The following is an 11106-nucleotide window of genomic DNA, read 5'->3' as shown; positions in this document are numbered from 1 at the left end:
GGGGGGGGTGGGAATTGTATAACAATGAAAGAATTTTTTTTTCTTTTCAGAGAAAAGTTAACTGGGTGGGCAGGGAGAAAATGTGCAATAATGAATGAATGGAAATCCAAAGTCTGTATAAAATTTCATTGAAATCTCAGTTTTAAAAAGCCTGATGCCTTTGCATTGTGGCGTTGGCAGAGAGTATTGAACATTCCCTGAACTGACAAAAGAATAAGCAAATCTGTCATAGAGGAAGTGCAACCAGAGCGCTGCTTAGAGGCAACAGTGGTGAAACTTCACCTCACATATTCTGGAGTAGTCCTTGGAAAAAGACATCCTGCTGGGAAAGGGGGAGGGTCAGAGAAAAAGAGGCAAGACCCTCCACAAGGTAGACACGGTGACTACAGCAGTGGGCTGAGCGTGACAGAGGTCCCGGGCATGGCCCAGGAGAGGTGCTGAGCTGTGTTTATCGAGGTGGTTTTTTGTTTGATTTTTTTTAAGTTTTTATTATTATTTTCAATGAACATCTACAGAGATTTTGGAATTCCATTCATTCATTGTTTCACTTTTCTCCCCACCCACCGCACCCCAATCCCCAGTTCGCTCCTCTCCTTGAAAAGCAAAAGACAAACTCCTTCATCGACTTTTTGTGAGTCCTAATCCACTAGGTGGCACCTGACACCAGTTGTGCTTCTAGTGGGGCTTTGAAATGAAATGAAGAAAGAATGATTAGAGAGTGGAGGGAGAGTGATGCTTTTGTATGCAGTGACAGAGAACTTGTCTGCATTACATTCAAATGGATGGTGGAAGGTTGAAACTTGTAAGTGATAAATTTGGATATCTGACTGAATGGATATCTAAGCAAGATGTTAAATTAAATGGGCTAGTTTATCCTTTGCATCTAATAGAAGGGATAATAGGTACCAAGTAAGCCCCAAACAAACAGATTTCATTAGCTCTCAAGACTCTGCTCTCTGAGATCATGTAGGCAGTGGACTCCCCTCCAAACTCTGTGAGTGTGTTTGATGGAGGCTCCCAGGCCCTGTGCTTCAGCTCCATCTTCCAGGCCCACTGGTTCACCAACTCTGCACCCCTGTCTTTGGGCAGCCCCATCTCAGTTCAGCTGAGTGGAGACCACACCACGTTGGACAAATTATCCTTAAAAGATAAGGGCCTTTCTCCAGAGAGCCTCTCCTAGAACAGGCACCCTGAATTCAGACTTCTAGGCTCCTGATCTGGGAGGAAATACCTTGGTGAAAGTGACACGCTTGTGGCATTTCATTCTAGCAGCCCTGGTTCACAAGGACAGTAGATATCTGTGGAGCCTGCAGCTCTGAGTGGCCCTACTTCTGTGATACTCTTGAGGTCAAGGAAGGAGACCCTTTTCCTCCTCAGGCTTAATGCGGGCCTTTTAATACCACATTCTAAGAAAACTCTGTGACTTACCCAAATAACTCTGCTAGAGTTTTGGGAAAATTTTCTTTTTAGTCTAGACATTTTCAAACTTAACACAAATGAAAACTATAATGTGCCTTCTATTTAATTAATTTCACTTCCTGTTTTTATTACATTTTTATTGGTTTTCATACAATAGTTCATTTATATTTTGTTTCATCTATATACTTTGTGTTCCATGCAGTCTCTCATTTACATTGTTTCATACTTTCATTGGTATACACTATATCCCATCTTATTAATTAATACCACCTTTTCAAGTCCCCATTGAATCTGTTCCAGTCCCCCTGGCCCCTCACAATCCACCCACCAAATTCTGTTATACTGGTGATTTCCACATTTTGTCTTTGCCTCTTCCCCTTTTGGACCTTTATACACATCTTATTAGCTTTCCTTCTATTTGTACAGTGGTCTTATGCAGTATTTGTCCTTAGGAGATTTGAGTTAGTTCACTCAGCCTAATGCTTCTCTAGACTCTCCCATGTTACATAGTATTTTTCAAAATCATTGTTCCTTAGTGCTGCATAGTATTCCATTGTGTTAATGTCCCACATTTTTTTAATCCATTCATTTCTTGTTGGACATTTGGACTGGCTCCATATTCTCGCTATTGTAAATATCACAGCTCTGAACATAGAATAGACATATTAACATCCATTTATGCCTCAGTTCTGATTTCTTTGGGGTATATATTCCTAGCAGAGAAATACCTCTGTCATATGGGATTTCTATGTTTAGCTTTTTGAGGAAACACCAGACTGCCTTCCAAAGTGGTGGTACAAGTATACAGTCATACCAGTAGTGCTTGAGAATTCCAATCTCCACAGATCCTCTCCAACATGTATTACTTGTTAAACTTTGCTACAGCTACTGGGATGAAATGCATATCTCATTGTTGTTTTGATTTGCATCTCTCTGATTACCAGTGATTTTGAGCATTTATTAATGTGTCTGTTGGCCAATCCAAATATCTTCCTTTGTGAAAAGTCTATTTGGGGGACCCATTTTTGTTACTCAGTTATCAGCCTTTTCTTTGGAGGCACTGTGGGATTTTGTAAACTTTGATTATGAGACCATTGTATGAAATGTCATTGCCAAATATTTTTTCCCCCCAACCTGCTGGCAAAAGGTTTTGATGTGCACAGGGACTTACTTTTTAGAAGGTCCCATTTTGTCTCCTCATGGTTGTGGATCAGTTCTTATTCAGTTCGTATTCTTAATGATCAGTCTTTTCCTGCTCCACTTGATTAGTGAAACAAATCTAGACTTTGGATACTTTATATAATTTGAAAATACTTCATAATATTTTTTCCTGAAGGAGAGAGTTCCTTTCTCTTTCTCTTCTGAGAACAGTGACATTTTCTCATATAAAACAAACAATAATTCCCTAAAATGTAAAAAACCAATTAGTATTTAATTTCTGATTGTCTCCTAATTGTTTAGCATTTAAGTCAAGATTAAAATAAACAGTATCTAGTTGCCTCTGTAGCATAGTTAGTAGCATGTCAGTCTCATCAAATAAACAATATCTATTGCACTTGGTTGATAGGTGTTACTATTTTGACTTATTTTAAACTTAGACTGATATGTGAGAGAATTGACCAGCAGTGAGTGCCCTTTTCCATCATGTTCTAAGTAATCAAGCCCTCGGAGTATCCTGACCTTCAAAGGAGTCTCACATGCTTCTATTGTGGACAAGCTGCCGCCTCTCATTTCTCACCCACCTCCCCCCACAGCAAGTGTTTCTCTGAGGCTTTACACATTTGGGAGTATTTTGACCTGCAGAAGAATTATGAATTTTTCTCACATGGAAAAGCTGCTGCCCTCATTTCTAACCCTCCCTCCCCATAACAAATGAAAGTTTGTAGAAACTAAGAGAAAGGTTTTTTTGAAGACAAGAAATAAACAGATGTTGATTTTTTTTTAATGAAAATACAATCACTTTATCCCATTTCTAATATGCAAATGGGTTATGTTTTATATTGTTTACTTAATGTGCTAATAATTAGTTTATTGAGCTTAAAATAAGCTTGTTTTGCCTCATGTAGAAATGGTTTTCATGGTACTGCTTTCTGAGTCCAATACTTTAATAAAAATTTTAGAATACAAATATTTCTTTTTTTTATTTTAATAAAAGTTAACAGAAATTTTGGATTTCCATTCATTGATTGTTGTACACTTCCTCCCTGCCCACTCCTTCCCCCCACCCCAGTTCACTTTTCTCTTTGAAAAGAGAAAAACAAAATTCTTTCATTGTTATACAGTCTCCCCTCCCACCCCTAGTCCACTCCACTATGTAGCTTTCATTCTGGACTCTCATCATGACAATATTACCTAATCTTACATTCCTCCTAAACAGTTCTTACCCTCATCTATTTCAATGCAGTATACATTATTTATCGCCCCATTATTTCCTCCCAACTCTGAAATCAGACACGCTTTACAACAGTTGGCATTATGCAGTATGTGTCCTTTTGTGATATTTCACCCAGCATAATGTCCTCCAGGGTCACCCATTTTGTATATTATTTCACGAGTTCCTTGTTTTTCAGTGCAGCATAGTATTCCATTGTGTGACTAAACCAGAGCTTCTTTGCTATTGCAAACAAAGCCACGATAAATAAACATGGGTGTACATTGGATATGACTATTTTTTAATCATCTTTCAACAGATTATGCTTGGTTTAACAAGTCACGAGGCTCATTTCTCTCTCCTAAGAGAAGAAGTTCGTTTTGGTGGCAAAAAAACGCAAAGGTAAGTTATACTTTGTTATCTATGTTAGAAGAAAAGACAGAACGTAAGCTCTGATAATGAAAGGGATTGATCTATTACTTGAGCTCGTTAGGTTTGCCCTTCTCCACAAAAAAGCATATCTTTAACTTGTAGTCTGGATGTTATATGATTTAACTTATTTTTAATTTTATCTGAATAAATGAAAATTAGAACTTGGCAAACTTTAGCTTTCAGAAAGCTACTTTACAAAAAAACTCCCATCAGAACTTGATTTATATTTCTGACTTCCATTCTGATGTAGACATTCACACAACTCATATTATTTCCGGTTTAATCTGGAGTTTAGGCTAATAACCAGAAATATATAACCCTGCTCTAATCCAGAGAAACCTCTGTGGAAGAAGTGATAACAGCTTACATTTGTAGCCTTTGCTGTCTCCATATATACTCCAGGATGTGCTGTAGTATAGACCCCTACCTGCTTTCTACTGACTAACGGCCTTGAGTGGGCTAGATCTCACACATCTCATCCATGGTATTTAAGCTCTCTTATTTGTAAGAGTCCATTTCCACAGAAGGCAGAGGGGAAACCAATTGTTGTTGTCAGGTGCCATCAATCAACTACAACTCGTAGTTGGCAGAGGAACAACAGATCAGAGCCTTGCCCTCTCCTGCCCATCCTCGTCAGCTCTGAGATTCTTGAGCCCATTGTTACAGTCGCTGTGTCAATCCAGACCGTCTGGTCTGATCTCTTCCTCTCTCTCTAACTAACCCTCTACCTTTCCAAACATGCTGTCGTCTTTTATACTGTTTTTATCTATTCTAATAATAGTTATGTTTTCATCATTACATTACCAATGCAGCTAATTCTGTCTTTAAGATTTAATACATTTTTGAAACCTGGGCCTTAAAAATCTAATAACTCAATCATCTCACTAATTTACAGGGTATGTGCACCAGAAGAAACCACATTTCACCTCCTCCACTTGTCTTTAATGAGAGAATATATTGATTATGAATTTTCAGTATTAAAAGTGAGTATTGCCTTCACCGTGGACAAAGATCTGTATGCAGAAATTGCTGAAGGATGTAACTCTTTCTCTGTTTTGCTGTAGGACAAAATCTCATTTACATATGATATTGAAAGGATCATAGACGATTGGATTTTGATGGGATTTCTTGTTGGCAATGATTTCATTCCTCATCTACCTCATCTACATATTAATCATGATGCACTGCCTCTTCTTTATGGAACTTATATTACCATTCTGCCAGAACTTGGAGGTACAACAGTTTTAATAATATTAATTTGAGACTGCTTTAACTTAGGACTTGCCTAGTTTTGAACATGTTACCAAGTTGATGTGATTATCGCATGCACAGCCAAAAGAAGAGACAGCTTACAGTTTCTGTTACTCTAAGTGCAAAGTTTTAAGGTTGAGATTTTCAGTGACTAATCAACAATAAAGTGACTAGACGTCTTTGCCTTTAATTCCTCCCCAAAAGGAGCAGATGTTATTATTTGGTTCCTTTTAGTTCTTTCATAGTAAAAGGAAAACTTTTTTTTTTTTAAGTAGAGAAACATCAAAGTTCTTAGTATGAAAGAAAAATTTTTCAATTTAAGTAAATTTGATAAAGAGAGAGAACAGTTTATCCAGAAATGTGTAACTTATGATTCAGGATAAGACTGACAGCAGTAGTCGTGTCTGGGTCCTTTTCTTCTCATGTTAAAACGAAGTTAAATGATGTAGATATGTTCTGTTGTGGTTGAGTTCTGTAGCATCGGAAGCAACCCATAACTGACCCTGCAGCAGTATTTCAGCGGCAGTCAGTCACGTGGGAGAAGATTGCCCATCCTTCTCCTGAGGAGCAGCTGATGGATTCGAACTGTTTGCCTTTGGAAATACAGCACAGCTTTTTACCACTAGCTACCTTATATGTACTACAACATAGTTAACTTAGTTGCCAAGTGTTTTTGCATGTGTGAGAGGATTATTATCTGAATACAGAATTTGTTTTAATTTTGCTTCAGTATTTACATATTCTTCAGCTTTGGCAATATAGCATTCATTGAAACTAGGGTCAGTCACATAGCCCACCCCTGAGTGTATTTTCTTAATTAGTAAGATGTCAATATCCTATGTTTTGTGAGAAGAATTTGTAGAATTGTTTAGAAAATAGACTGTCAAGTTTTGATATGAATCTAGATTTTATTCCTTTTAGGTTATATCAATGAAAGTGGGCATCTCAACTTACCTCGATTTGAGAAATATCTTGTAAAATTATCAGATGTAAGTAAGTGGAGACATGGGTTTACCTCGTCCAGGGAAGCAGTAGATGGCCAATAACCATTTATATAACAATAGAAGAAAAGGGTTTATAATTCTGTTTCACTTTCTTGTTCATGCTGTATAATTAATTTCACCTAATTTTTTAAATATATGTTCCACTCCTCCAAAAAATTCTCCAAGTAATAGATCAGGTCTCTGTGTATATGGGCGTGGGGGGTGGGTGGGAAGTCCCTGAGTAGTACACGTGGGCTTTGCTTGTGTACCACCATAAAGGATGGCAGATCAGGCCTTCCAGCAGTGCTGCAGAAGCAAGGCCTGGTGATCTCCTTTAAGACTACAGACAAGCAAACCCAGTGCAGCACCTTAAAGTGTGGAACATGCAGGTGCCCTAAAGTAGACACCAACTCATTGACAGTAGACTTGGGTTTTACTTTTGATTTCCCGCGTATATAAAAATATATCCCTGTGTTCTGCGCTCCAGTATGTTAATTTCTGTTCTTTTTGCATATAAATGATTTTATAATGAATTTTGACCATTTCGTTCCAGTTTGATCGTGAACACTTCAGTGAAGTCTTTGTGGACCTTAAGTGGTTTGAAAGCAAAGTTGGTAACAAGTACCTCAATGAAGCAGCAGGCCTTGCAGCTGAAGAGGCCAAGAGCCACAAAGAAAAGAAAAAACCAAAGGTGTTCACCTTTTCAGACATGCTTTCGTAATTATAGTTGTAAAGAAAACTGTTCTTATTTCTCGTTTTCCTTCTCGGGCTTGTGAGCTGCCTCATTTCACTTTATCTTCTCTGTGGACACTTAGAAAGCTTTGATTTCCTTTCTGTTAGTTCCAGTCATTTCTAACTGATCTTTAGCCATCAGTTTCTTATCTTTCCCTTGAAGAAAAACATTACGTTTTCTTTGCCTTCTGATTCTGTTAGTAAATGTTGAAAACATTTCTAAATATAAACTGTTATTAACGTAGTTCTCTTTTGAAAACAATTGTTTAAATGCACACTAAGTAAAAATAGTGACTGAGTTCCTTAATGGAAATAGTTACAGCATTTAATGTCATGTGAAACATCAACTAGATCAGGGGTTTTTTTCTCTAAAAATTATAAAATTATACATAAGATTTATAGACACGGTGGGGTAAGCATAATTAGTAGCACTCTGGTGAATATTAAATGCTTAATAAAGGAGTTCTAGAGTACTCAGTCATTGCTACGCAGGAGGAATCAGCTCATACTTGACCTTCCACTGCCGCTTTTGGAGGGTATGATGTGGGAGGAGATTGTCCCATCTTCTCCTGTACAGCTTGTCGGGTGGATGTGAAATGCCAGACAGGCACCACCTTTCAGCTAGCTGCGCAGCTGTTGAGCTCCACCAGAACTTCCTAGAACATTTGTAATCAGAATATACTAATGTCCTACAAAACTGTGCTGATAAATGTTAAGGAATGCCTTATTTAAGTTGATAGAACAAACTCTTGACATTTTTCTCATTCTATTTGTGATTATTTGATTCTGGTAAACTTGATGAGTTTTGTTTTATGTAGGTTCAAAAAGAACAATTCTTATTTTAAGAGTACCTACTCTCCTAATTTGTCTAGTGCAGTCTTTCTGATTGCTTACAGTCTTTCTGTGTTCCTGTGGGGTTTCTTTTAAGAAAAAAGGCTTTGTAACTCTTAAATCCTAGTGGCAAGAAGCTCTGCTGCTGTCCTGAAGGCATGTGGCTCGAAACCATCAGCCACTTCCCTCCTGTGCAAATAACTGCTTCTGAAAACCCAGAGGGTCAGCTATAGGTGGGTGCTGCCATGATAGTACACAACAATGACAATACTCAAGCTACTCTAAAGGAACTGTCAGAAAGCAAGGCCCCATTTGATGTATTTCAACAAACATCCAGCCCTAGACGTACTCACCAGGTTACACCAAGAAACCTGGAGGACAACTACCTGTCCAACTGACTGGAAAAGATCCATATTTATCCCCATTCCGAAAAATAATTCAACAGAGTGTGAAAATTACCAAACAGTATCACTAATATGACACACAAAATCCTGCTGAAGATTATCCAAAAACAGCTGGAAGAGTACATTGGCAGAATACCAAAGGTGTAAGCTGGGATTAGAAGAGGCCATGGTACTAAAGACATCATAGCCAGTGTCAGAAGGATCTTGGCAGAAAGCAGGGAGCACCAGAGAAGTGTCTATCACTTATAAATCTTATATGCAGAGGCGTTTGACTGTGGATCACAGCAAATTGTAGCTAACCCTGGAAAGAATGGGAATCCCAGAACACTTGTTTGTATGCATGCAAAACCTATACTTGGACCAGGAAGCAGTCATCAGAACAGAGCAGGGAAACATTACGTGGGTCAAAATCAGGAAGGGGTTTTTACAATAAAAAGAAAAACAAACAAAAAAGATTACATTTTCTTTAAAAAAAAATCCGGAAGGGAGTGCATCACAAAAGCATCCTGTCTCTCCATATATTTTCAGTCTACATGTGGAACAGCTCATCTGGAAGGCTGGACTTTATTAGGAGCTGCGTGGCATCAGGATTGAAGAAAGACTCATCAACAGTCTGAATTATGCAGATGACACCAACCTTGCTCACCAAAACTGAGGAGGTCTGAAGCATTTGTGGCAGAAAATCACGGACTGTAGCCTTCAATATGGATTGAAGCTCAACATCAAGAAAATAAAGATTCTCACCACTGGGCTGATTAGCAGCATCATGATAGATGGAGAAGAGACTGAGATTGTTAACAATTTCAGCTTTTTCAATTCCACATTGAACACTCTTCACCCCATCAGTCAGGAAATCAAAAGGCAAATTGCATTGAGGAAGTCTGCTGTCAGAAACCTCTCCAGAGTGCTAAAGAGTAACAGTGTCAGTCTGAAGACTAAGGTGCATTTGATCCTGGCTGTGGTCTTCACAGTTACTGAACTATGCATCAGAGAGCTGGATAGTGACCAAGGATGACAGAAGAAGAATTGATGCCTTTGAGTTGTGACGCTGGAGAAGAGTGTTGAATTCAGACTGCTAAGAGAACAAGTAGGTCTGTCCTGGAGAGGGTGAAACCAAAGTGCTCCATCTCACATACTTTGGGCCCGTGCATACATCAGGAGGGGCCCGTCCTTGGAGTAGGATTTCATACTGGGAAGAGTAGGAGAACAGCACAAGAGAGGAAGGCCTTGGATGAGATGGATTGGCACAATGACTGTGGCAGTGGAGGTTACATGTGTCAAAGTACCAGAAGTTGGCTCAGCAGACGGTAAAGGTCAGAGCTGTTCATTGGGTCACGATGAGTCATGGTCAACTTGACAGCATAAAACCACAACAAGATTTTGTGCACACACACAAGCCTCTGGTAAATGGTGAAAGAGTTTAATATTGCTTACATACTTTTATCTATATAATGAAATGTTCTTGGAGATTTTTTAACACATAAATAAGTAAATGTGTTGGGCTGCTAACTCAAAGGTTGGCAGTTTGAATCTACTAGCTGCTCTCTAAGAAAAAGATGGGCATTCTCCTCCTTTGCAACTTATGGCCTCCAAAAACCCACAGGACGGCAGCTATGAGCTAATTGCAACCTAACAACATATAAGAACAACATTAAGGAGATTTCATTTTTCTTGTCTTTAACAGCTCTGTATGTTAATTTCTAGATAATAAAATGTAGTTTTGCAAAATCAAGTGACTTAAAAAAATTATAAATTATTTTTAATTCCTTTAAAAATAAGCTTTTACAGACCACTTCAGTTATTTTTAATGTTTTATAAATCTGCCTGTTAAATGTGTTCCTTTAAGCTATATCTTCCTATTAATTTTTTTATATATAATATGTTTATAGGGTCAAGAAAACTCCTTATGTTGGGCTGCTTTAGACAAAAATGAATCTGAAGTAACTACATCTAAGGGTGAGTATAAGCTATAGGGATTTTTTTAATGTACTGTTTCTTTGACAGGATGCATGTGTTACACCTTTTTTATTATTTCTAATTCCATAAAGCTAGCTTATACACACCTATTTTGATAGCATTTATTGGACCATTTGATAGGAAAGCAGCATCTATGAAGATGCTGTGAAATTATCACTGTCCTTCTGGCTTTTCCTCAGATAATTTGGAGGAGGAGACTGAAGATGATGACCTCTTCGAAACCGAGTTCAGACAGTACAAGAGAACATACTACATGACGAAGATGGGCGTGGACGTAGTATCTGAGTATGGTTTTGCTTTTATTTTAGAGAAAATTACATTTTGCATTTATTTAGGAAGCAGCATGATTTTGGTTGCTAACGTATGAGGAGAAGACAAACGTAAATTGTTGTACATCTTTCAGTTAACATGATTTTGGTAAGATTACCTCTGACATGTGCCAAATTCCATGATAAAAATAGCCAACTAGATAGTGGTTAGTTTTTTGCTTTCTTCCTTCCAAATTAATTCTTATTAATGAGAATTGATTCCATGTATGATCAGTTTCAGGCTGCACAAGGCTCGCAGCCCTGTGAACAGCAGACCTGAATCTTGTCCTATCCTATGCCATTCTCACTATCTGTGTTACACTTGAGCTCATTGTTGAAGTCACTGTGTCATTCCATCTCTTTGAGTGTCTTCCTCTTTTTCTCTGACCCTCCACCTT

The 11106-nt window shown here is 38.1% G+C and overlaps 1 protein-coding gene across 1 annotated transcript in view; it reads left to right on the top strand.

Moving 5' to 3' along the window:
- XRN1 (5'-3' exoribonuclease 1) overlaps positions 1-11106 on the top strand; it is a 162173-nt gene that overhangs the window by 21338 nt on the left and 129729 nt on the right. The window contains exons 6-12 of the mRNA XM_006895115.1: positions 4110-4192; positions 5118-5205; positions 5287-5455; positions 6395-6462; positions 7010-7147; positions 10313-10379; positions 10580-10685. Coding sequence (XP_006895177.1) covers positions 4110-4192; positions 5118-5205; positions 5287-5455; positions 6395-6462; positions 7010-7147; positions 10313-10379; positions 10580-10685 — 719 coding nt within the window. The remainder of the gene's footprint in view (positions 1-4109; positions 4193-5117; positions 5206-5286; positions 5456-6394; positions 6463-7009; positions 7148-10312; positions 10380-10579; positions 10686-11106) is intronic.

This window comes from Elephantulus edwardii, unplaced genomic scaffold, assembly GCF_000299155.1.
Source record: "Elephantulus edwardii isolate Elephantulus edwardi_28Jun2011 unplaced genomic scaffold, EleEdw1.0 scaffold00158, whole genome shotgun sequence".
Classification (NCBI taxonomy): Eukaryota; Metazoa; Chordata; class Mammalia; order Macroscelidea; family Macroscelididae; genus Elephantulus; species Elephantulus edwardii.
The sequence above is the reverse complement of the archived record's forward strand: the minus strand, read 5'-3'. Positions and strand labels throughout refer to the sequence as shown.